The sequence below is a fragment of the Acomys minous genome (assembly GCF_964271855.1).
Source record: "Acomys minous genome assembly, chromosome: 7".
NCBI lineage: Eukaryota > Metazoa > Chordata > Mammalia > Rodentia > Muridae > Acomys > Acomys minous.
The window spans coordinates 72,347,591-72,374,948 of record NC_140488.1 but is presented as its reverse complement, the minus strand read 5'-3'; the positions used below and the strand labels follow the sequence as shown (position 1 = coordinate 72,374,948).

Genomic DNA, 27,358 nt, shown 5'->3' with positions numbered 1-27,358 from the left:
GGGCCACCATCGGCCAGTTTTTGTGTTCTTAAGGAAAACAACTGGCTAGGCCTGGTTGTACAGGTTTTTAATTCTAGCATCCATGAGTTGGAGGCAGGTGGATCTGCATGGTAATGAGGCCAACTATACCCAGTGATGCCCATTATACAAGATTAAAACTGAACAGAGTTAGAAACTATCATAAGGAAACTAGGCTTGGTGGTGCAAACCTGTAATGCTGACACAGGAGGATCAGGAGCTCAGAGTCATTCTGGCTTCATAGGGACTTGGAGGCACACTAGCTCTGACTATGTGAAATCCTGTCTTTTAAAAAAAAAAGGGGGGGGGTGGGGAGTGGTGGTAGTGGAAAGATGGCTCAGTAGTGCACTTCTATTCCAGAGGACTTGTGTTATTTTCCTGCAATCCACCCACCAAGTGGTGACTGTAATTTCAGTTCCTTTGGCTCTACCACCCTCTTCTGGCCACACAAGGGTACAACAGCCACACCTGATGTATAGACATACATGCAGACAAAACACTCATAATATACAAGATTTAAGGAAATTATCATATACAGTACATGGTGTTTTCAAAGCACAGTATTTTATTTGACAAAAAAACTACCCTCACCACCTCCCCCCCCCCACTCCCTCCATCCCCCACCCCCACCCCTACCCCCACCCCTGGGCTCATTGTGACTTATTGATGGTCGCACAAAACACCCAAGAGTCAAGAGAAGTTTGCATTCCACATCAGTTCAGGAGTCCAACTGTGTCCCATGTGTACAGCACTCTTTCGCAGATGGTGGAAAGGCGATGCCACTGTCTTTTTAACAACAACAAATTTGGTTGTAAGTTCGTTTTTGGGACCAAAGCAGATGATGATAGGATGTCCTTATCTTTGTTTAATTGGGAGTCATGGTGATGGCAGAAACTGTGAAAGGAAGGCTGTTAGTTACTTTTTTCCTTTGTACTTTCCAGAAAAGTAGCCCTATCCCTACAAGCTAATATTAGTAGCACCTCAACCGAGTCTGATGTCCAATTTAGTTTTAATGAAAAAGAAACAAACAAACAAACAAACAAACTTTAAAAACTCCCAGACCTCTTCAACCTGGCTCCATCAACTTTTCTGTTTCCTTCTCCATTTGTGGCTGTCATCACTGCCTTGCTAAATGAAGTCTAGATACTTTGAAAGTATGCATGATTTACAATACATAAGCTTCCTCACAGCAAATTGTGACCATAGGCTTAAGGCAACTTGGATAAAGAGGTCACTTTGATTGAATTAATAGATTTTGTTCCCATCTGAGTCAAGGCTTAGCTGATCGCCATTAGGTAAAAACACATTACATTTAACTCTTCTCAACAGTGTTTGGTTGTTTGGAACTGCTTTGAAGTCAAGAAAAAGCAGTCCCCAATTTAGGGTCCAGATAGCAATAATGTTGGTTCGAAGACCAAGTGAGAGCAAGGGTAAGCTGCCCTTTAGACATAGCTTTGACCGTTTCCTTCACTCATCCTCCAGCCCCACCCTCTGAGTGAAAGAAAAACCAAAATGGTCAAAGCAGTCGGTCCTCCTTGTAGAAGGCATCTGTTTTCAAGTTCTTTTGATTTGGCCTTTCTTTCCTCCAATTTTTCCAATTGTTTTCAATTTAATTATTCAATTTTATGCAAGCATGTTATCGTCATCCACTGGCATGTTTCTACCACAGCAAGCCTTGAGGAGAACGTTTCTAAAGTCCCTATGTGCTGCCTGACTATGACAGACCTATTCAGACACTTCACAAGCTTTAGCGTGGAAGATACAAAGCTGAAGCCAGACAAAATGTGCCAATATATTGTAAAGCCTGCTGCACTTCAAAAATGGGTTTGTTTCCCCCAGGATAATACTAAGGAGACTGAGGTTATGGAGTGAGGTGGCTGTCATCCCTCCTGACCAGTAGTGGTCACAGTCATAGGTAAAATAAGGCAAGGTCTAGAAACTTGGAAAAGTTCTTTTTGTGCGGAGGGCTCCTGCAACTTTAAGAGCAGGCTTGCCACAAAACCCAGCTTCTGGCTCATTGCAGTGGCCAAAGCATCGGTGAGGGTGAGGGCTCACACTACATGTTACCTGGGGACTAAGTTGTGCCATTTCCTCAAATCAGACCCCAAAGTTCAGCAGTTCCCTGGGGGAAGCTATGCATATTTGCTTTTCTTCCTTTCTTTTCTTTCTTTCTACCATGGGTCAGGAGCCAAATAAAGGCCTAAGAGCCTCGTGTGCAAATACCTGTGGAGTAGGTGCATAAGGGAAGCAAATGAATGAGTAGTAACCTTCCTCCTATATTCTAACCAGAGGCTGTTAAAAGCAAGGGTCTTCCAGTCTAGAAAGTGCTTGAGCTAATTAATATTTCTCCTTCATAAAGAGCATCAGTCTGATTTTTAAGGCACCTGTGAGTCACACCACGTGCCTTTTGGAACAGGTGTGTTTCATTTAGCTTCCAGTAGCATCCTCTACAATATGTGTAGTTCAAGAAGTAGAGAGCCACAGTTATTCCCACTTGACCAAGCATGTCCACGAGAAGGAAAGTTATATATTTTTTAAATTCCTTCTCACCATGTTGTTTTTTCCAGCTAGAGTGAGAGCTGCAATGTCTTATGTGCTATTGAGATAAATAAAGTATACGTTGAGTTATGTCCTTTAATGTCTTCCTTGTTTTCAGCACTAAGAACTGCCCTTTATTTAGACTTAAGCTTTGCTTTTGTTTTGTTTTTTAAGATTTATCATTAGGTATACAATGCTCGGCCTGCATGTACACCTGCAGGCCAGAAGAGGGCGCCAGATCACATAGATGGTTGTGAGCCACCATGTGGTTGCTGGGAATTGAACTCAGGACCTCTGGTAGAGCAGTCTGTGCTCTTAACCTCTGAGCCATCTCTCCAGCTCTGTACTTAAATTTGATGATTGTGTTAGTATTCTTATTGCTCACATGTCTCCTTGATTCTGAGCCAGGCAATGAACAAATACCTTTCAAAATCATTGATTCATCTTGATTCTCCTTTGAAACACTTCAACTGTAAGAAAAGGAGAATGTGTAACTAATTATAGGGCAGACCTTAAGTCCCCCTTATCCTTCCTCCAAGGTAGGCCAACGAGCAAATGACCTTTGGGGCTTCCTTAGCCAGAATGAATCTTGGCCTTTGTTTGGTTTTCAAAATCTTTAGGTCAATCCAGTGGGTCTTCTAGACCAGACCTGTTTGATTAATTCATCAAACATAACACCACCTTCAGGCAAAGAGCCACTAAATTATTTGCCCAGCAATCAGCTCTATTCTCCAAGCTGGGCATTGGTTCGCACATCTGTAATCTCAGCACATGAGAGGCTGTGGCAGGAGACTCACCAATTAGAACCAGCCTGGACTGTATGGTATGAGGCCATGTCTTGGTGTCTCCTCTTCAGCTATGATCTCTGATCTGTACTAGGTCCACCTCACATTTTAGTTTTAGGACCTAGATTAGGATATTCCATATAAACAGTGTTTTTATTAGACGATGTGCTTTGAATGTACAATGCTCTGGTTACTTGGTCCCCAGGCAGCATGTGTATTTGGGGAGGCTCTGGACCACATTGAGTATGTACCATCTGGTGCTTGGGCCCTTTTCTGTCCTTCTGGTCCCTGGTATCCATGCTATTGGGACCACCTGACTCTGGCCCTTTACTGTAACACCTTTACTGGAAAGGCATTGGTAATTTATCTCCAGCAGCAGTATTCAACATTTAAGAAACTGGATGGAAAAAGCACAGGTTTTTTTGTTTGTTTGTTTTGTTTTTTTAATCCAACTCTTCAATGAAGCCAGCCAGGAAGTATTTATCCTTCTAGACAGGATAGTCTACTTGGTGCAACATACAGTTTGCTAAATCCATATTTTCTCTGTTTTCATTTCATCACTTAAGTTAAATGGAGCTTTGGTCCTGGCCTGTGAGTACTTCATAATGATAGCAAGCAATCTTTGCAAAGCACCACAGTAAGATGCATATATTAGGCGAGAAGCATTCTGAGTAAATGTCAGCCAAGATTATACTCAAAAAGTAAGCACTGTTCACTGATGAGGCCAACAGTTAGGTCCTGGCTTGATGGAACTGCACACTTCATAAAGCTCCACACACAGATCTTTGCTGTGGGTTAATAATAATGGTAATGAGTGTTTGTACCCCCCAGTTGCCACATCTGGGGGTAAAATAAAATAATCATTGCTTACTAGGCAAATATTGCATACATATGTATATGTATGGCAGCTTACAAAATATAAATTAATCTTGCACGTAATTTCTTTAAACACACAAAACACGAGAATGCTTTGTCTTGCATCCCAATGCCTAGCAAGGGCACTGTTCGTAATAAATGATTGTCATCCGGTGTCACATTCATCAGATGATGAATGCCTCATATATTCACAGGTACTTAATTACTTTATTTGCACAGTATAATAAATGTGGCAGAATTTTAAAAGCCTGCAAATTAGCGTCAAATAAGAAAATGAATTGTTATGTTTATAAGGTACCTCAGAGTTCATAAAAAGCCAACAGTACACATTACTCTGAGCAGTGGGCACAATGGAGTATAAGTTTGCATATCTCTCCAGTGTCCATGAGAGAATATATATGGTAGACAACCAGTATTGACATATATATATATTCAACAGGCATTTAATTCTTGGTTTGAGATTTATCTCACTGTGTTCCCAGGCTGGCTTCAAGTTTCCGTGCTCAATTGGTCCTGTTGCTTTAGCTGCTTGAGGTCAGAGTATATACTACACACCCAGCTTGTGAGCTTTCTATACTATTCTCACGTGGGCCAAAAGTACAATGAGAGTTTTGTATAGAGACCATGCCTGTCTTATAGGCAGTTTTATTTGTATGCGTCATGTCTTCCCTTTCCAAAGTGCCTTATAGTCAAGAAAATACACACGGTCATAACATGACCCGGGCAAATTAATACAGAAGTATTATTAACTTGCCCTCATCAGCAAAGTATAGACTGATTCAATTGAGCATTATCTCATCCCTTGCAAATAAATAGTATAGTATGCGAACATTCTAACTTCATGGCAGAGTTACTCAAGACAATTTACCTTGCATTTCATGCACCCAAAACAATGCCTGATGCATGAGAGGGAGGAGTTAATATTCATTCACTTGTGCACCTGGAGCTATCTAGTGCTTTAGCTTACAAAGCACTTAGAATGTGCTCTTAAATTTTAGTTCTGTGGTACAATGTGTCCCTTTGTTATCCCTGGTGCTGAGCATCGAATTTGGTAAATCATAAGGTGATTACAATAGGGTAATCACTTGCATTTGTGGCATATTTTGTAGTTTAAAGTCAGTTTCCATATGACTCTTTCCCCCCTGCTACCTGGTATGTTATATTTTACTGAGAACCACCAAAGTAGCGGAAACACATTGGCCTTAAGTATATGGATTATTCTCCATTCGAGCCTTATATGTTTATATAATATTTTTTCCAAAGCATGTTTATTCATTATTCCTATAGCAATATTTGTACCTATAGCATGTACCACAGCAGAATGCATGGACTGGATAACAGCATTCGTTCATCAACATTCGCTTAGAAGTGTTAGCGTGCTTTACGGTTTACAAAGCACATGGGTACACTTTGTTACCTGGAAGTGACCAGTTAAGCATCACATCCATAGCACTCAGCACAGAGAAGGACGTTGATGTTATCAGACATAGTCCTTGGCATTTATCGCAGGGCTTGGTCAAGTGCAGGCAGTGGGCCAGTGGGCAGTTCTGACCTTTTGAAAAGGTCTTTTCTTTTTAAAAGAATATACAATTGAGAGCAGCGGCCCACAAAGTCTCAGGTACTTACAGTAAAACCTCAAATTACATTTTCAGATGCTAACTATGTATGATTGCCAATGTGCTATGAGCACGATACTTTATTTCTTTCATATCATTTAAGTAACTTCCCTCTTAAAGGGGAAGAGGAGGGCACAGGAAAGACAAGTCTGTTAAATAGTCCCCAGATTCTCTCACCATTAATCCTAAAGGCGGGTGTTAAACCCAGGGAAATGCACCAAACTACTCAGCCACTACTATAAGCAGGGAGTTCATATCTTATACTGTTCCAAACCTAATCACTGCTCCCATTATTAGAAATGCCATACCCTGCTCACCTAAGCCCAAAGAAGGAAGGTGATGCTGGCTGGCGCTTCTCAGGAGGTTGGCACATCTGCATATTGCTTGTCTAATTCTTCTCACTGGTCTGGAGCAACTCTTCATATTTTCTCTAGATAGCCTGACATTGTTTCCCCTTAACAGCCTGATGCTTTCCTTCTCTCATCAGCCTAGGGCATCTGATGAGATTATGCACTGGCTGGATTTTGTTCTCTCTCTCTCTCTCTCTCTCAAGTGGAGCAGATGTGAAGAGAAATGGAAGTTGTAGAACATCGACACTTTAACAAATGGCTAAAATCAGGCTTAAAACAGACCCTTGCACAACACGGTCAATCTAAGAACTTGTTCCTTTACGGCAAATGACAATATTGAAAAGCACAGCTCAAATGCTGCTCACTTAAATGGAAATCTAAGAAATAGAAAGGAGTCCGAAAAATGTCCCAAGAGAAGGGGGATTAACAGTATGAAGGAGCTGGGGTTCTGGGGGTCTCATCTTCAGACGTCCCCTTGGTCTTGGGCCATAGGCCTCCAGTTTCTAAACTTTATCTCATAGACCTTCTGTCCATTTGGACTTGAGCTTATCTCAAGTTGTATCTTATGATGTAGGTCTCAGTTCTTAAGACTTCACGTGTCCTGTAGAAACGGTCCCTCTCCTATGGGTTGTCAGCATCCTGTCCATCCACCTTAAGAAGACTCGCGCCCTCCTCCAGCTCCTCCTCCATCCAGCTCAGATAGGTCTTCTATGTATCTTGGTCCTTTTAAGTCTCAAGTCACAAACCATCCATCCTCCACGTTGGGCCTTATACATGTGCTCATTTCAGATCTACTTCAATCCTGGCCGGGGTGCTGTGTTTTGAAGGGCAGTCCGATGTGATGAACAGTTCCATGGGTGACATTCTGTACCTATTGGGAAAGGGGCTAGGAAGCCCTGCTGTCGTCACACATCACACACACAGAAATGTGCAAAAGAAGATTACATTAGATAAGAGGTGACATTGAGTTGGGGAAGTAGCAGAGAAAGAATACAAGCAAGCACAAAGCAATGGCGAGAATCACAAACAGCAAAGAGACACTGATGCATAGAAGGAAAAAAGAGAAAACAGTACAATGAAGGCAGAAAGGAAGTAAACAGAAGTAAACAGAAAAGTGTGAAGTGTTGAGTCACAGGGCTGACAGAGTTCACAGAATAACAAGTAAGGTGAGCAAAGAGGGACGCATACGAGGGAGTCGTGAAAGGCAGAGTGAAAAAAGAGCTCAGAGAAAAGCAACCAGTTAGGAAAAAACAAAGAACAAGACAGACACAGATCACACAGGTACCAGAAGAGAAAATGAAACAAAGTTCAAAGCGCTACAAGAAAGAAATTAGTAAGACAAATAATACGGGACTAGGAAAGGCACACTGTACATAGAAAGGGAGGAGACATTTAAGATGCAAACATCAAAACAGAGAAGCAAGAAAAAAAGACACACAACGCAAGGAAGGAAAAAACACAAAGAAAGGAAGAACGGCACACAAAACAGGAAGAAAGACAACAAGGCAAGGAAGAAAGACACACAAGGCAAGAAAGACACACAAGGCAAGAAAGACACACAAGGCAAGAAAGACACACAAGGCAAGAAAGACACACAAGGCAAGAAAGACACACAAGGCAAGAAAGACACACAATGCAAGGAAGAAAAAACACAAAGCAGGAAGAAAGACATACAATGCAAGGAAGACACACGATGCAAGGATGAAAGACATATAAGGCAAGAAAAGACACACAATGCAAGGAAAAAGACACACAAAGCAGGAAGAAACACACACAAAGCAAGGAAGAAACACACACAAAGCAAGGAAGAGACACACACAAAGCAAGGAAGAGACACACACAAAGCAAGGAAGAGACACACACAAAGCAAGGAAGAGACACACACAAAGCAAGGAAGAGACACACACAAAGCAAGGAAGAGACACACACAAAGCAAGGAAGAGACACACACAAAGCAAGGAAGAGACACACACAAAGCAAGGAAGAGACACACACAAAGCAAGGAAGAAACACACACAAAGCAAGGAAGAAACACACACAAAGCAAGGAAGAAACACAGAAATCAAAGAAGAAACACACACAAAGCAAGGAAGAAAAACACAAATCAAAGAAGAAACACACACAAAGCAACAAAGGCACCAAAGATTTAGACACACAAAACCAGGCAGAAATAGACACATGAAACAAGGAAGCCAGACACAAAGCAAGGAAGAAAGATCTAACAAAGAAGTATTTAGACACACAAAACATAAAAAAGAAATAGACACACAGCACAATACACACTTATAAGATGGAAAAAAGTAATCAAAGTCCAACAGAAAGAGGGTAAGAAGAGAAACAGGGAAGAGAAAAAAAAAAGGTGCCATTAGTACAGTAAACTACCCGTGTACCCAGGATTACCTATATTAGTTACTCCTATAATAATCACAATCCCTAATAAGGCAGATGGTCTTCTGCTTATGCAAATATTAGCTTCAGGATTTCTTAGCATAGAGCCAATGGAGCATGTCAATTCTGCTCACTAGTGAATGTTTATACGCACTATGTTGTGCCAAATGGTCTCATTATGCAACACCAGCGCATACATTTTATTTGATAGGCACTGTCATAAGCAGGTCTACCCTACACCTCCAAGTACAGTGAGACACTTCCCTGTTAGTCCAGAAGCTGTTATTCTCAAAGCAGACATGGGAAAAAGGAGAAAGATGACAAGTAAAAAACTAACTTACCTATTTGGATGTACAGTGACTGTCTTTGACTCTTTATCTTCTTTGCTGGCTTCAGGAACATGTCCCACTAAAATCTCCCAGGCTAGGCCTGTTGCCCCAGTGGTGGTGAGCTATTCCCCTGGAGGATCCTCATGCCCCATCTCCACCAACGGATCCTCAAAGGGAACAGGTCACCAGCACTGCAAAGCAACAAGCCCATGCTTCCAAGGGGGGAAATCTAGAAAAGAAGCGAAAGAAAAACAAATTATTGAAATCAAGTATGTAGTAAGTAACCAGCAGTTGTAATAAGTCAGGTATTTTGTTGTTGTTGCTGCTGGGGAGTTGGAGGTAGGAGTAGGGGTGGCTTGGATGGTGGACCCTTATAGATTTGAAGACCTTTATTTTAGTGACATAAGAATTGCCCGACCCGGGCCGCAGAGATGGCTCGCTGGTTAAGAGCACTGTCTGCTCATCCAAGGGTCCTGAGTACAGTTCTCAGCAACCACATGGTGGCTCACAACCATCTATAATGTTATCTGGTGCCCTCTTCTGGTATGAAGATGTACATGCAGGCAGAGCACTGTGTACATAATAAATCCCAAGTTCTTTCCTGCCTTTATTCTCCATTATCCACCAATGAGCAATCCTTTAGATTATGCATTTGGTTTTTTTGTTGTTTTTGGTTTTTGTTTTGTTTTGTTTTGTTTTGAGACAGGATTTCTCTGTGTAGCTTTGACTGTCCTGGACTTGCTTTGTAGACCAGGCTGGCCTCAAACTCATAGCAATCTGCCTGCCTCTGCCTCCCATGTGCTGGGATTAAAGGCATGCGCCACCATGCCCAGTTTAGAGTATAGGTTATTAAAGCCATTGTACATTCAAATACCCTGGGGATAAAAGGGTTAAGCAAATTAGAATTGAAACCAGTGGAAGAAGCCCATCTTTCTAAACAAAGAGTGCTATGAAGCCCCTTAGGAAAAAAACTTCCAGATCCAATGAGTTCTTATTGGCCCTGACATCTTTGAGAAGTGTAATTTAAAAACCGGTGACACCTACATTAATCAACATGCCTGTCACCTTGTGGTTGTGGGGCATTTCTCTAATAGCAACAAGTTAGAGCACTGCCAAAGTGAATTGAATTGTGTTTAGCTCAGTCCTTATGGTGCATATGTAGCAATTGGTGTAGCATTGGAACTCCAAAATTCAAGGCTATTCAGAGAAGCCAGGATTGTGACAAGCCTGCGAAATGCCATTTATGACAACAGCCGTATGTACTCTATCAAGTACAAAAGGCTAAGGTGCCAGAAACGAGCCTTCGTTGCTCTGGTACTCTGTTAGGCATCTCAAAGCAGAACTGTAACAGACTCAAGTTGGTCACAGAATGCTGGGAACGATTTCAAGGCCTAATCAGAAGGTGAGCGTCTCATTAGCTAACTGACCATGCAAGGAGAAGGGGAGAGTGCTCTACTGATTCGCCTCCCTCATTCTTCTCTGAGGAACTGGAAATCAGATATCTCTACTACCCTTCCCACCTCCAGGGAGCCCATCTCTGAGGATAAAGAAAATAGACTAAATACACAGTGGGTTTAAAATGCATGTTTGCATGCAAGGAAAAAAAAAAAACGGTGTGGGAATTGCTGGCTCTGCTTTAAAAAAAAAAAGCTGCAGAAAATTAAAAGCCCTTAAAACAGGAGAGAAACCCAAGAATAGGAAGTTGCCAAAGTACCCTTTTCTCCATGTGGCCTGCAAGTCATTTGTTCCGATTAGCTGGAACTTGTCTAGTGTCTCAAAAGGAAAGATGTGCTGAATTGGAATGAAGCCTGTATCAGCTGCTGGCCATCCTCGAGTCTCATGCAGAGTCGGATTGTCCCTGTGAAGAAAGATAACGCTCTCATTAGATTACAAAAACCATTGAGAAAGGCCCAGCTGGTAAAAGATAACGAATTATCTAGGAAGTATGACCCGACACATCAGACCCTTAAGGGCAGAGATTAGTCCATCAACCAAACAATCAACCCCAAGCCAGTACCTTTGGATGCTGTCCAGCACCCATCACTCCTCTAAAACCGGGCCATCCTTCTTGAGTCAGGGGCACAAAGCCAACTCCAGAGTCTTCCCTGGAAAACAAATTCCAAATGATAATTTGATGATTAGCAACATGATATTCATATTCACGGACGAGTGTTTCTTGTATTGGTGCTAAGAACCTACTGGTGGTAAGAATTCCAGGTGTGGGTATTCTCACGGATCCCCAAGTTCTTAAGAATCATGAGAGTCTTTGAAATTGAAAAGCATGTCTACATTTCAAAGACCCTTTCTTCCTTTCTTTCTTTCTTTCTTTCTCTCTCTATTGTCCTGGCTGTCCTGGACTCACTCTGTAGACTAGGCTGGCTTCGAACTCAGTGATCCACCTGTTTCCGCTGGATTTAAGGCGAGCACCACCACTCCCAGCTGACCTTTCATTTCTTTAAAAGACGAACTGCCTGCATGCATGCATATATGCCTACCACCAGAAGAGGGCGCCAAAAACTCCATTAACTGCCAGGGCTCCTAACCTCTGAGCCATCTCTCCAATCACTCCACCCCTTAAAAAAGGGGGGGGGGAGGGCATTTTCTTTCTGTGTTTTGTTTAAACTTAAGTAACAAGCCCCTGGTGACTACACAATAAAGCCATTTTCTCCTGGGGTGAGCCAGTACACTAAGAGTAAGGGACAGGCAGAATGGTTTTCACTAGACTGGGAAGGCAGGACACAGGCTCAGCAGGGGCTAGGTTACTTTATGGCAGTGCACATGCAGAGAGCTGGTCTGGTTCTGCCCAATCACCATTTCCATTTCCCACCACTTAATGAGGGTGTGCTTCATAAGCATCTATCTTCCTATCCACTTGTTCTACTGGGTTCTTTGTTTACAAATTCTTGAAAGTCTGGGACAAGCCATTGACAGCTTGGGAGAAAGCTCATTTTTTAAAAAAAATTTATTTAAAAAAATTTTATTAAATATTTTTAACATACATTTATGTTATTGCACATATATACAACAAACTACACCAAGAACTATGAAATAATTAGGAACTATATGAATGTTATGTTCTTAGTGTTTTGGCTATTTGTATTTTACAGCCTTAAAGAAAACATCTTTCCTATCTTGGTGAGTCTAAAATTCTGAATGTAAATCAATCTCTATCAACTTAAAACAACTATCTAGACCTAAAAACATCTTAAGCTCTAAACAACTAAGCTTCATTGTAAGACTAAGCAACCTGGTCTTCAACCCCAGAGACTTGAGAAGGAATAAAATTAATTACCTGAGTATGCCGGGAGTACAGGTTAGTAGCTTTCCAAATGAGAAGATGACAGAGACAGTTTGCTGTCTTTTTTTTTGCTTGCTTGTTTGTTTTTGAGATTTATTTATATAGTATTTTGCCTGCTTGTGTGCCTGCACACCAGAAGAGGGCACCAGCTGTCATTAGAAATGGTTATGAGCCACCATGAGGTTGGTGGGAATTAAAGTTTGGGAAAACAACCAGTGCTCTGAGCCTTCTCTGCAATGCCCGAAGGCTCATTCTTTTTTTGGTTGGGGTTTTGTGTGTTTTGTTGTGTTTGAGATAGGGTTTCTCTGTGTAACAGCTTATTTGTAGACCAGACTGGCCTTGGAGTGCTAGGATTAAAGGTGTGGGCCACCAAGCCCAGCTTCCAAACACTCAGAAAAAGTTGTTCCTTGAAAAAAAAATGTTTCATTCTGAAGAATTACTTGTATTTGAGTTAGAAAAACAGTGGAATGGTTTTTGTTTCCCAAAGATTCAATACCTCAATATGCATTATTCCCAAGGCAGCCAGACAATGGTAAACATTTGAGTGTGGGAAACAAGCTCTGAGGGAATTTACACAGGGGTAAAACGGATGGTTAGGGTGCTACAGATCATTTGCATGCGCACAAAGGCAAAAGAAAGCAAATGCAAAAAGTCTAACTGTTATGGGCAAGAATGTTTTCTTCAGCTAGAAAAAAAAGGAATAAGTGTTTGTTGTTTTAACTTAAAGTACCTGTTGAAAATTGTATGGCGGGTCCCAGTGGGGTGGTGCATGCCTGGAATTCCAGCGGGGCTGTGGATCTCTGTGATTTTGAGGTCAACCTGGTCTACAGAGTCTAGGGCAGCCAGGGCTACAGAGAAACGCTGTATTAAAAAAAAGAAAGAAAGAAATTACAGCAAAGTTTGCTCATAAAACTTATACTTCTTGGGGCTAGGGAGGGAGATGGCTCACCAGGTAAGAGCACTGACTGCTCTTCCATAGGACAGGGGTCCCAACACCCATTCTCACACACAGACACAGATGCAGGCAAAACAACAATGTACATTTAAAAAAGAGATCGGCTCATTAAAAACAAACAAATGTATGCTTCTTCATTTCCCTTTTGCTAAAAAGATTATAAGCTACAAAATTATCTCTGAGCTCTGTGACCCATAGTCATCTGTTCAGGGGCAGAAATGCAGAACATAATTATCAAATTTATATCCCATTCCTATGCTTAACTCCCAAGCTCAAGTTTCTGAGACTGAGTGGACCATCCTTTGCACCCTTGGCATATAGCCAAGTATAATGGCAGGGTCCTTTACTCTTTATATTTTCCCATGCTTCCAAGAGGTTAAAAACAGATGGCATTCAAATCATCAGCAAGACTACTCAGATGGCACTAGGAATAGTCTGAATCCCTGGGGCAAAGCAAGCACACTTTCTTCTTTAAGAAGTTATGAGCTCCAGCCCTCATAGACTTGCTAAAATACAATTCATGTAAGACAGTACTTGGCCATCGTTTTCTAAAATGATGTCAAGCGTGTTTATGTTACAATCATCTCAGGGGGGAAATTACGTAAGATATTCCTGCTTATTTTGGTGTACCTTGGCATAAGGCTGGGCACACAATATTCATCTTTCCGTTTCCTTGCCCCCCCCCCTACACACACACTGTGCCTAAGATGAGAAGAGCTACCGACTTTCTCAGCCACATGGACTTTTCAGTGGGTGACACATAAGAGAAAAATCAAATGCAGTGGGGAGACTAGAGAGGTGACTCAGTGGTTAAGAGCAGCAGTACTGACTACTCTTCCAGAGGATCAGGGTTCAATTCCCAGCAGCCACATGGCACTCACAACTGTCTGTAACTCCAAGATCTGACACCCCCACAGACAGACAGACAGACAGGCAAAACACCAACGTACATAAAATAAATAACTGGAAAAAAAAAACAGTGGGAAAAAGCTTAGCAGCTACAAAGTACCACTTACTGTGTTCTAAACGGCCAGAGTCTTCTGTAACTGGGTCCTGAGCTGAGTGAAGTTCTTGGTATCCTCAGAAAAATACTGTCCTGTTTCAATAACTTTGACGACCTGCCGTTGTGATGACTTATTTTCATCAGCAATGCCACATTAACTACTCAGCAGCAGTCTGGCAAGATGGCAAGGAGGGTAAAGGCCCTTGCTGCCAAGCCTGATGATCTGAGTTTGGTCTCCAGGACCCACAAGATAGAAGAACCAGCTTCCATTGTTGTCTGATCACCATGTGACTGCATAAGTAGGTACTCAAGGAGCGCGCAGGCATGAACACGCGCGCGCGCGCGCGCGCACGCACACACACACACACACACACACACACACACACACACACACACACTTCAAAACAAAAAATACTCGGCGGCCGCAAAACACCTTTTACACTAGAGAAAGAGATTTTTTTACTAGGCAGATCTCTAGATCTTGCCATGTGTTTTAAAATGCAAAGTGGGGAGACCGATCCCCTTGTCTCTAAGATAAAGTTCCCAGTTTAGGATGGTTCTTTTTAAGCTGCTTCAAAGTACTGCCAGAATTTAATGGCGAGTAGAGTGAATTAACTAAATGTGATTGATGGCCAATAATATTCAAAGACAACTTGACATGTTCTCGGCTAGTCTTTTCGCAGCCACCTTTTAAAAAGACGCAAGGGCTGGTGTTCAATATGCAGACAAGATATGCAGGCAAGATTACAAAGTTTAGTTGTCTTCCTAAAAGTTAATGATACCAAAGGCCACACAAAGATTTGATTTTTGTGTTTTAAACTTGAGTATAGCCCAATTATACTGGTCTTACGCAGTCTCCTCTACAACTGCTTTCATGGTATTGGAGTAGCAACAGTTGTAGTGATCTAGCCACAGGCTCAGCACTCTCAGTAAAATCTGCTTGGTTGCCAGAGACATAATATAAAACGTCTATTTTAACTTCAGAAAAGCTAATGATCACATAATCGATTCTACGTTATGATCCAAATCCTTTCCTAAAGAATAAAAACATCACCAACTTTTCTGGCAGTTGATATTGTACAATAGCAGTATACAAAAAACAAGCTTACATTTTTTTTAAAAAGGTTTATTTATTTTACAATGTTCTGCCTGCATCTATGCCTTCATGCCAGAAGAGGGCACCAGATCACTTTATAGATGTGAGGCACCATGAATTGAATTCAGGACTTTTGGAAGAGCAGCCAGTGCTCCTAACTTCTGAGCCACCTCTCCAGCACCCAGTTTAAGCTTCTTAAGCAGGCAGTTGGCTCCAGGAGGAAGAAGGGAAGAGAGGAACACTAAAGCTTCCTTCTCTGGGAGACAATTTTCAGTTGATACCATATAAGGAAAGCCCCAAATATAAGGTGGCCATCAAGCCCGCTAGGCGACTTGCCTGGAATATTTTGCACATAAAGCCATTAATGAAGGTAGGCAGGAAGTTAGTTCCTGGCCCTAGAATGTACCAGCAATTAGAATTGGAGTACTTAAGAAATGCAAGTACGAAGGTTCATCCACCTAGTCTCGGCCGGCTTTTGATGTTCCATGTGTATAAATAAATCAAAGTAGGGAGCTCTTGGACAGATGGGCTGAAAAGTGGGATAATCAATCATTACTGCGTTCATTAATGACACAGGTAGCTTTTGAGTAATCATTGACATTACTCAGGGCAATGCAGGAAGAGGAGGTGTCTCTGTTCAGTGGGGATAGGACTAAGGAAAGGTCAATGGAAACATTGCAGCCATTTGAAGTGGGTAAAATGATGGTTTCTGGGACTGTTGACTTTAAGTCAAGAGAAGGGCATTGTCCAGTCAATCCTATCCAGGAGGCAGAAGGGACAGTAATGGGATTGGGGAAGGGTACAGTCTTCTTTAATGACTGGATTGTGAGAATTAGTCATCCAGAAGAGTGGTCCATGGACAAGTTAGGGGCTGGGCAGAAGGAAGACTGTATAAAGTGTGAGATAGTGAGTATTTAGGATTTTATGTACTAGAACAATGCAATAGGGATGGAAATATGGGTCATTGTTTGGTGTACAGGGCATAAGCATACTTTATTATGCCAATGGGAGATTAGAGGAGGGCATTTGCTCAACAAGTCAGAGTAGAAAATAAGCCATCAAGAACTGCCATTGTGCCTACTAACAGTCCCAAAATAAGTTTAGGAAAGAAAGCAAACCATTGGTCATAGTCACTATGTTCATTAAACAGTTCTGGGAACTTTAAGTGGCCCAGCAGTATCCGCCTTAATGCAAAGGGGGCGGGGGGCATGGTAATTCTGGGAACTTAGTTGGTCAGCAGCCTTGATGTCATGCAAAAACAGCACAGAAGTCTGACATTTTTGCACAGTAATTATCCAGATGCTGAGGTTGTGAATAGTTTTTGCTCCTCAGCAGCCCCAGGCTGCTAGTAAGACCTAGTTAGTAAGAACTACCTTCAGAACCTTTGCTGCTGTACAGGCCCACACGTGCAAGTGTAGTGTCCATACCAATGAGAAGTACTCACACATTGCTAATGTGCCTCTGATGTCCAAGGAGTAGAAGGATGTAAAATCCGACTCCAAAGGTACGACGGACAGCTGTGCTAACGCACATTAAAGTCCAAATGAAGGACGCTTCATAAAAACTTCTTTCTGCTGTAAAGCAGAGAGGTAGAGGGTACAGGGGTCCCGAGAGAAGTGCTCAGACATTATTATTTGTTCATGTGAACTTTCCAAATGAAAGTCTGTAGTAACACTTCCTGCTGAAGGTGATAAGGAAGTTAGTGGGATCCTTTTCAAGTGCACAGAGCAGGAGGAAATGCATGCATATAATATATAATACATAATATATAATATATAATAATATAATAATAATATATACTACATGCCACACACTAACAGTCCAAAGAAGGCAACCTTGCTTGATCAGGATACTCCGATGTACTGCAAGTAAAGGGTGAAGGAGTATGACCTTTGTCTACTGACAAAGACAAACGAAAAGTTCCACTGTATATATTAATGGTCCACTAGCAGGGACCTTGTGAGATAAACAGTATCCTTTGCAGTAGTGCAAGAGATACAACGGTCCTAACAGTAATAAGGTTCTGGATAACCGCAATTTTGCACATTAACTGCCCAGATATTTTTATTAAAGTCAAAGACTCATGTCCTTATTATTTACATTAATGTTCAAGGGATATAGCAGTCAATTAAACCCACACCCTTTATACAAATATTAAGACATTATTAAGTAATATTTAGTAATGGACACTCCTGGAAATTAAAGAGAGTGTAAAGCAGGGAATATCCTTATCCTATACCCAGAGAAGATGGAGAAGCCAAGGGATGAGTGATCCTTGCTGTACTGCAAAAGGGTCTGAGATTAGGATCTTATTCAAATGGAACTAGACATGTCCAGTTAATGCCCACTAATATTCAAGGTATGTGGTTGTGGCCATTACAGTTTTGCAGTTTGACTGCTCAAAAATAAAGGAGTTTGGCCACGTGCGTTCCCTGCTGAAAGGGAAGGGCAGAAGAGTGGGCAGTGGTTGGGCAGTGATTTCCTTCTGTAGTGAACAGAAAAGGCAAATGCAATCAGACGTCATTAGCAAGTCACAAAATGGGACCTTATAGGTCAACACCACCATAAAGGTGTTTGGCCATGTGCATTCCCTGCTGAAAGGGAAGGGCAGAAGAGTGGGCAGTGGTTGGGCAGTGATTTCCTTCTGTAGTGAACAGAAAGGACAAATGCAATCAGACATCATTAGCGAGCCACAGAATGGGACCTTATAGGTCAACACCACCATGAAGGTGTTTGGCCATGTGCGTTCCCTGCTGAAAGGGAAGGGCAGAAGAGTGGGCAGTGGTTGGGCAGTGATTTCCTTCTGTAGTGAACAGAAAGGACAAATGCAATCAGACATCATTAGCGAGCCACAAAATGGGACCTTATAGGTCAACACCACCATGAAGGTGTTTGGCCATGTGTGTTCCCTGCTGAAAGGGAAGGGCAGAAGAGTGGGCAGTGGTTTCCTTCTGTAGTGAACAGAAAGGACAAATGCAATCAGACATCATTAGCAAGCCACAAAATGGGACCTTATAGGTCAACACCACCATGAAGGTGTTTGGCCATGTGCGTTCCCTGCTGAAAGGGAAGGGCAGAAGAGTGGGCAGCGGTTTCCTTCTGTAGTGAACAGAAAGGGCAAATGCAATCAGACATCGTTAGCGAGCCACAAAATGAGACCTTATAGGTCAACACCACCATGAAGGTGTTTGGCCATGTGTGTTCCCTACTGAAAGGGAAGGGCAGAAGAGTGGGCAGTGGTTTCCTTCTGTAGTGAACAGAAAGGGCAAATGCAATCAGACATCGTTAGCGAGCCACAAAATGGGACCTTATAGGTCAACACCACCATGAAGGTGTTTGGCCATGTGCATTCCCTGCTGAAAGGGAAGGGCAGAAGAGTGGGCAGTGGTTGGGCAGTGATTTCCTTCTGTAGTGAACAGAAAGGGCAAATGCAATCAGACATCGTTAGCGAGCCACAAAATGGGACCTTATAGGTCAACACCACCATGAAGGTGTTTGGCCATGTGCGTTCCCTACTGAAAGGGAAGGGCAGAAGAGTGGGCAGTGGTTTCCTTCTGTAGTGAACAGAAAGGACAAATGCAATCAGACATCGTTAGCGAGCCACAAAATGAGACCTTATAGGTCAACACCACCATGAAGGTGTTTGGCCATGTGCGTTCCCTGCTGAAAGGGAAGGGCAGAAGAGTGGGCAGTGGTTGGGCAGTGATTTCCTTCTGTAGTGAACAGAAAGGGCAAATGCAATCAGACATCGTTAGCGAGCCACAAAATGGGACCTTATAGGTCAACACCACCATGAAGGTGTTTGGCCATGTGCGTTCCCTACTGAAAGGGAAGGGCAGAAGAGTGGGCAGTGGTTGGGCAGTGATTTCCTTCTGTAGTGAACAGAAAGGACAAATGCAATCAGACATCATTAGCAAGCCACAAAATGGGACCTTATAGGTCAACACCACCATGAAGGTGTTTGGCCATGTGCGTTCCCTGCTGAAAGGGAAGGGCAGAAGAGTGGGCAGTGGTTTCCTTCTGTAGTGAACAGAAAGGACAAATGCAATCAGACATCATTAGCAAGCCACAGAATGGGACCTTATAGGTCAACACCTGTGCTGTAAAGTGAGGGTAAAACTGCCCCTCGAGTTGCCTTTCTGTTCATAAAAAGTTTCAGAAAGGGGCTTTAAGTGAATAGCAAAGAGGATATGAATGATCAGAGACATAAGTGTAACTTGAAGGACCATTGACAATATTGGAACCATTTCAATGTATAGTCTCAAGAAAGAGGCTTTCTGTTAATGAGCCCCTTTGCTTTGATGCGTACAGGAGTCCTGATCTAAAAGGCACAACTGTGGACATGAGAATATGTACAAGACAGTTAACACTGTGCACGATCACTACGTTAAGGATCTTAAGTACTAGGAACCTCCTGCTGCAATACAAATGGATAAGGTGTTATAGATGCATGCTTCTACAGCAAAATGATGCACGCACACTCACAACCATAGAGGTAGATAGCAGTTTTGCCAGCACTTGCCAGATCCTGAGCCCAGGCTATATACAGTAAGTTCCAGGGCACTCTGGAAATCAAAACAGAACAGACTGGATCTGATTTCAAAGGTCTTGCTGAAGACAAAAGAAATGACTTGAGTTTGCTTTCTTTATCCAATGCTTAGGAAGAGGGGCAAGTGCAGCTGTGCACACAAACACAGGCAGAGGTAGTGGACATGCCTGTAATTCCAGTAACTGGGACTGAGAAGCAGAAGGACTGCGTGCTGGCTCAGCCCAGATAAAGAGACTATTCTCAAACCACCACAGGGTGGGGCTGTAGCTATTACAGAGCACTTTACCAGCATGTACAAGACTCTATACTAGTGTGCACATGTTTGATCCCCAGTACAACCAAAAGGCCAAAGCAATGAAGTAACCTTATCGGTTGGCACCCCTCTATTGTCACCCATTAGGGCGAAAGAGTATGGGATCCTGATTAGTAACAGAAGGAAACGAGCAACTGCAATTTTGCACAATTTTATAAGAGGCTTTATTTAGATAATCAGCACCCTGTTTGCATAAAGCAAAGGACCTTGAGCAAAGATTTCAGTTCTTAGGATTACTCACACAAGCTGTGCAGAGGTTTTTGGATGAAATAAGGGAAGCCAGTGGAACTAGTATGCAATACCACGTGCAAATGAATTTGTGTCCATCATCAATTTAAAAGATTTGACCCAGGGTGATAGCACCCGGGCCAGCATACAAGCACTATCTAGTGTCCCATTTAATGGCCAAGGCCTTCAGAATTAGTATTGAGCACCCTAACTGTCCGATAGCGGACTCATGTTTGCCCCTTTGCTGGATGCACTCGGAGATCGACTAGTTACAGTCTGATCCAATGGATAAACTCTGGACAGTTAGAATTACTCAGTGCAAAAGAGTGCTCAAGACAGTATGTGAGAAAAAAAGCTGAGTACTGCCCAGAAACTTGGGACTGTGACAACTACAGCAACGACAGAACGGTCTTTCCTTCCTTAAGGAAAGGAGACGTAGGACATGGTGCCTTGATGGCAATTCTCTGATACAAAACTCTTGCTCAGTCAGTGTTTCTTGATATATGAGGGGCAAGAGTTCTTTATTATATACTATGAGTCCATGGACAAGTAAAGTACGACTGTACGCATAAAGTGAAAGCCGTGACTCAAGCAGTCAGCATAGAGCAAGGACAGAGAGCATATCTCAGTTTTGCAGGATAAGTAATGGGCACTGTATTTTTAGCACTGAATCAATGAAGATTGGGATGTCTCCGAGAAGGGGACTAGAGTTATGGGAATGTGGCTACAGCTGGAGAATGGGCCTGGGGCTGGGGCTGGGGCTGGGGCTGGGGCTGGGGCTGGGGCTGGGGCTGGGCTGGGGCTGGGGCTGGGGCTGGGGCTAGGGCTGGGCTGGGCTGGGGCAGCTGTAGCACTGTTTTCTGGGCCTGAGGAGAAACTGGATACTACAAGGTCAGGAAAACAGAAAGTTGGAATGTGGGCATTAATATTCCAATAGTAAGTCTGATAGAGTACCCAGACCACTATAATTCAAGGCTCCCACCTAATGTAAAGACATTGGTCAATGTAGCAACAAGGATGGCAACAAAAGCAAAAGCCTGGACTGGTGTCGATCTTCAAATACTCCTTTTGATAGTCAATCACAGAGGTAACTTTACATTAACAGTATCTGTGTCAGAAGACTCAAAATTTAAGAGTAGTTCAATGGCTCAGTTGGAAAGAAAGTAAACCTAAGTGCCAAATAGTTTGAGTATCATCTGCCAAAAAAGTTAGTGACTCCAAAGCAAAAACTCACTAAAGGCAATTAAAACAAATTCTACAGTTAGACAAAGCTCCTAAATATATTTTTATAGGGATCACTTCAGCCTTAGATTCAAACACTAGCGAACCACACTGTCAGACTTATCACTGACATCCAAAACATTCAAGTAAATCAAAATCCAACCCCAGCATTAGCCCTGGGGTAGATGATCCTCTGGAGAAGGTAGGATTCCACCTCTCAGCCACTGATTTGTGATCCATTATAGCTCTGGCCAAGGTCACCACTATGCCCACAGCAGGCGTGCCAATCACGGTGCTACATTAATCAGAGGCCAGGGAGTGAGAAGACTAGTCTTAGGCCACTGAACCAATACAAAGGAACGGGGTGAGGCTTACCTTTCACCACCATATAGAGAGCACTATAAGAGACATTCTTAGACAAATAGAAGACCAAGGAGACAAACCAACTGTCTTTGAAATAACCTTGGATGCTTTTCTTTCTTTTAAGGTTTCAACATGTAACGTACATCGACCCCAGGAACCTCCAGCCTCAGTCTGTCGGATCGGATCGTTATGCAAAACTGTTAGAATTACAAGCATGGGTACCCACTTAAAAGTACAATGACTAAAGACAGATGTGAGGTACCAAGCTAACTCGAGTCCTTACAGGACAGCGAGTCATCATCACAGTCTATCTCAATCCTCTCAACCAAAGTAGTAGCGCCCATCTCTGGCTAGTTAAGTCAAGCAGCAACCAACATTTCCAAAGTAGTGCCCATTTCTGGTTGATTAAGTCAGGCAGCAGCCAACATTTCCAACCAGGTTTTTCCTCATCTTCGAGTGGCACAAGGTAGACCCAACCACTCGCTATATTAATGCACCAAGTTCACCTAGGATAAAGCCCGCCAAGACTGCTCAAGACCCGCCAAAATCGTACGTAAAAAAAACCCACCCGCTGAGGGCTGGTCACATGACACCGCCATCTTAGACACTCAAGAGCACGTGCCACATTGTCCCCAGGCTAACTCAACCAGGAAACTGATAAGTGAAAAACAAAGCCCACTGCGTTATTCCTGCAGCAAGAGCTGGAGCCGCCATCTTTTCTTGTACGAACTAAATGCTGCGCATTAGAATAAAGGTTGGGCTGTCGAGCCTCGGGTGCGATACCCGAGCCACCATCTTGTAGAACCTAACAAGCATCCCTTAGAGCTGGGCAGAACCCCCACAGCGATTTCGACATCCCCGTATCAAGCACCAGCCCCCAGCCCCTGCTCTTTCCGCCTAACACCACACGCGAACGCGAGCGCTCCTTGGCTTTCTGCTTCCGGTTACTACGATTCCCCAAAAGCCACAAATCAAGTCCAAACCCGCACATATAAAATAAAGCCTTTAGCTAGCGCAGAGCACGTGGTTGCCTCTGTCCAGTCCCTGTCCTCGGCTCCCTAATTCTTGGCGTAACTGGCTCGCGAATAGCCGTGTCACGCAGCAACTGTAAGATGGCGGACATAGGTTCTCCACGCCCTGAACACCCACTCAGCTTAAGCGCAAAGTCGTTTTTCTAAGCCATAGGTTCACTCACACAGCCCCAAACGATCAGCAGCAGCAACAAGCAGAAAAAGAACAGATACGGATATTCCAGGTAGTGCGATAACTCACAAAACCAACATATTTCCATCCACCAAAAGCCCCGATGGGCAACGAAAAAAAATTAAAGCAGGTATCCACAGCCCCGATGGGCAAAAGGAAAAGGAAAAAAAAAAAATTAAAGCAGGTATCCGAGGCCCCGATGGGCAAGGGAAAAGACTAAACGCGGATATCCGAGGTCCCGACGGGAAAAAAGACTAAACGCGGGTATCCGAGGTCCCGATCGGCAAGGAAAAAAACTAAACGCAGGTATCCGAGGTCCCGATGGACCAAGAAATACGTTTTTTGGTAAAAAGCAGGTATCCATGGCCCCGATGGGCTAAGGAGGAAAAAAAAAAGAATGAAAACAGGTATCCACAGCCCAGATGGGCAAGTTTAGAAGGAGAAGAAGGAGAAAAAGAAGAAGAGAAGAAAGAATGGAAAGGCACATAAGTATCCAGCCACAGCCCCGTTGGGCGTGAAGTGGTGGGGAGGACACACAGGTATCCGTGGCCCCGATGGGCAAAAATACAGAAATAGAGTAAAAGAACGGTAAGTCCACCAAGCAGAGGTGTCAACCAAAACGTATGGCAAAGAAATAGTCCTTAAAAATGAAAAATTGCATAAAAAGATCGCAAAAATCAAAAAAATCAAAAAAAATCAAAAAAATATGGAGGTCGTGTCAAGAAAACCTTACCAGAACCTATCAAAAATTCACACGCAAAAAATGCAATTTTGATGTATTTTCTTAAATACACCATATGTCATGGTGGTAGGGGAACTAAAAATGTTCCCGTAAACCCACTTAGAATGGAGCGAGACCACGGAGGGACCTCACATCCACGGAAGACTAGTAAATATGGCTGCAGCAAGCAGTTGCACGCCTTTAACTGACCGGCGCAGAAGGCGGAGACCAGAAGAGGAGTGGCCACAAAGATTAAGGTCCGACATCTTATCGGAAGTTTAGCGCAAACTATAGTATTAAAAATTTAAATGAAGATTAAAAATGGCGGTACACAAACCCAATGACAGGACAACCAAATTTCCATTATTTTATGTGAAATTATCTTATAATTTAAAGCTATGGGAAAGGAACATATACGTTAAATAATGTACATGAGGTCACCCACCATGTTTATGCAAATTTTCCATATGTCTTCTACTTGGACATCCTACCGTATACAGCGTCCTATGTTGGAGACGAAAAGTTCTTATAAATTCATTGGTGAGCTTGCGGAAAAGAGGAACTGCTTCACAAAATGGCTCCTTGGCTCGTAAGCTATCAGAGTATTGGTTGTGAGTTTGCACTGCTTAAACTCCAATTTTTGGGTCTTACCCATTTTTGTACTATCGGCGGGAATGTGATAACTCCAAACCTTCGACCAGGAATGCAGAAAAGATGTATTCTCACTAGCAACAATGGAAAATAATTCCTAAAAGTCAAAACAAAGGTTGAGGGAATAGCTCAAGAGGCATCATACTTGCCCCAGAGAAACTGTTAGCATAGCGGAATTGTCAAATTTTGTTAACAGAGAAACAGTGAATATCCACCTGAAAGAGATTACACGCCAGGTATTAGGAAACCAAAGAATACATTGTCATGTTGATTTAGCTAAGGAAAATAACTCGCATCCGATTCAAAGTTGCCTTTATGCATCAGGTGAGTAATGTCTACAAAATCGACCTGCTTAGGGACCATCCAAGAACCTGCCCTTCACTAAGCTATCACGGTGGTTCAGATTGGGACAGAACATCTCTGCTACAAAATGAAGAAATTCTGTCTCAACAACAACAAAAAAATGAAAGTGATAAATAAGCAGTACACACAGCCTGAATAAACCAGCAGGTGGCGGCATGAATCTTTCAAAGGCATTTGGCAGCCCTACTTAGGAGTCCAGAAAGATTATGATCTGAACTGGAAGGCAGAGACTGCTTTGTCTATGTTCAGTATTAGAAGAAAGGGTGGGAGAGAAGTGCGCAGTTTCCTCTCATTGAAGGAGTTGGCCTCGCTTCGAGGTAATAATGTTAATACAAACGTTGATGGCGAAAAGTAGCAACACATGAAAATCCACTCCCCTCCTGCCATCCCAAAAGCATTACTAGTGAGAAGTGGGCAGAGCCATGTTACAGAAACAACCATCAAATCAAAGAGTTGACTTTAGGCTCTGTCTTCTACATGGTCCCAGTTCCTACAGACCTCCTTATCCTAGCGCACACCAGTAATGCCAGGCTTGGGAGACATTCTGTAGTCTAAATAGAAGAAGGTATGAAGTGGTACGTGTTAAACTTCAGTTCATGCACACTTAAGCAGGCAATTCACTCAACACCCAAATGGAAAATATTATCGCGGAGCGTTTGGGGAAAGATAGCGAGGTTGAGGTTTTCTCCGCGTAAGCGTCAACAATCAGAAGAAGTAGATTAGGGGTCAAGAAAGAAGCAATGGCATCACTAAAAAGCAAGGAGAAAAAGGAAACTTAAATATGGCCTCCCAGTATGCAGAAAGTGACAAGACTCTGAAGTATATGGTCTTAGACTTCATCAAGCCCTTTCTTTCATGACTCTGGGATCTATGAAGAAAAAGAGTAGGACAGACAGGAAGCGAGAAGTAGTAGATGACTCCAAGGGAGCAGCATCCAAACACAACAGGACTGCTTTTAAAGAAAAAGAATGTGAAGATGGATGAAACCAGGTGTGGTGGCCCACGCCTTTAATCCCAGAACTCGAGAGGCAGAGACACAGGGATCTCTGAGTTCAAGGCCATCCTGGTCTACAAAGCGAGTCCAGGAAAGCCAAGGCTACACAGAGAAGCCGTGTCTCGAAAAAAATAAAGGTGAAACACTTGCAAAGTTCATGAATCAAGAGAATATTTTCTAAAACCGATCTATACATTTAGTGCAATCCATACCAGAATTCTTCAGATAAATAGTAAATAAAATGAAATCGAGGAAGACACACAACAAAAGCCATGACTAGTCCATGCTGAGCAAAATGTCATGCTGGAGGTGTCAAAACGCCTGGTTTTAAATGATGTTGCAGAGTCAGGCATAGGGCATGGTGGGTAGCTCATGTCTGAATCTCAGCACTTGGGAGTTGGAAGCAAAAGGATCAGGAAGAACCAAAGCAGAAAGAATAATGTGCTATTCAGGTAAAGTTTAATTCAAGTCAACATCCACAGCCACCTGTCAGAATCGATGAAGTCAAGATTGCTTCATTGCATGTGGCCTTTCTGTTTTTTCTCTGAAACTAATTAAATAGAAAAATTAAGATCAAAGCTGCTGAAGTTGTGTGACCTGTTCCTTCTGTGACTCCTGCTTCTAATAAACGGACTATTGCAAGGGGTGTGTTATATCTCACTAGCTATGACTTGTAATTACATAAACTTGCCTGGTGCCTTTATCCAGATGTGACTGCATTATAACCACTATTCACTTCCAAATACACGAATCAAATTTCCTATTTATACATCCTCTTAACTCTTAAGTGAAACTGGAATACTGAGACACCTTCTCATAGCTATAATGTCTTACAGACCCTGGTGTAAAAGAGAAGCATTTTTACTCACTTCACTTCCATTACTTTATGTAACAAGTCAATTACTTGGGAATTCTAAGTCTCCAAAGATTTTCAGTGGACACGGGTCTGGTGGTGTGTCACCTCCTGTAACTGCCACAGTGGCTTTTCTTCCAGCCACGTTACTTTACCTGCAAGGGGCTCAGGTATGATGCATGTTTTGCATGACTCGTTTGATGTTCTGAGCTTTCTGAAACCATTTATGTTAATGTATATGAATATTCCACTAGCATGAGTGTGAATTGCATCTGTCACCATGGTCCACAGAAGCCAGAATCCGGTGCCAGATCAGCTGAAAGGTCAACAACAACAGGTGCCTTAACCTCTGTACCATCTCTCCAGCCCGAAAGCTCTTTATTTGTCTTCAATAAATTCATTTGGGCATTTCTGTTTGATCCCTTCAACTTCTCTCATTGCATTGGTACTTTTATTCTCTAGTTCTCACTGTCATGTCACAGGTTCATTTCTACAGGTTTTTTTTGGGTTGCCTCTGTACCACCTGCACTGCAGAAGGGTCTGGCCCATCTGACACTTCAAGGATGCTCCTTTAGAGTTTTTATTTTCATGTTTAATATAAGGTAATAAGATACAGGGTACCAAATGCCAGATATTAGAGGACAAGA

At 42.7% G+C, this 27,358-nt stretch overlaps 1 protein-coding gene and 1 long non-coding RNA gene across 4 annotated transcripts in view; one reads left to right on the top strand and one right to left on the bottom strand.

The window, feature by feature from the left end:
• The window catches only part of LOC311602371, a 43,782-nt gene extending 16,643 nt beyond the window's left edge, over positions 1-27,139 (top strand). The window contains exon 4 of one of the 2 annotated variants that reach the window (XR_014780735.1): positions 22,051-27,139. This is a non-coding gene — a long non-coding RNA (uncharacterized lncRNA). Of the gene's footprint in view, positions 1-12,007; positions 12,918-22,050 lie in introns of those variants that run through there. The other variant, XR_014780736.1, reaches the window with a different exon arrangement.
• On the bottom strand, positions 1,480-18,443 carry LOC311602367 (uncharacterized protein). 2 transcript variants are annotated; one of them, XM_084790315.1, is made up of 6 exons: positions 14,170-18,443; positions 12,929-13,059; positions 10,918-11,005; positions 10,615-10,758; positions 8,913-9,129; positions 1,480-8,465 (listed from the first exon to the last, which is right to left on the bottom strand). In XM_084790315.1, exons 5-6 carry the CDS (start codon positions 8,971-8,973, stop codon positions 7,576-7,578), a joined length of 951 nt encoding a protein of 316 aa, XP_084646441.1. In that variant the 5' UTR covers positions 8,974-9,129; positions 10,615-10,758; positions 10,918-11,005; positions 12,929-13,059; positions 14,170-18,443; the 3' UTR covers positions 1,480-7,575. The 2 variants fall into 2 exon arrangements, with proteins under 2 accessions (XP_084646441.1, XP_084646442.1); XM_084790316.1 differs by lacking the exon at positions 12,929-13,059.
• Positions 27,140-27,358: the final 219 nt, after the last annotated feature.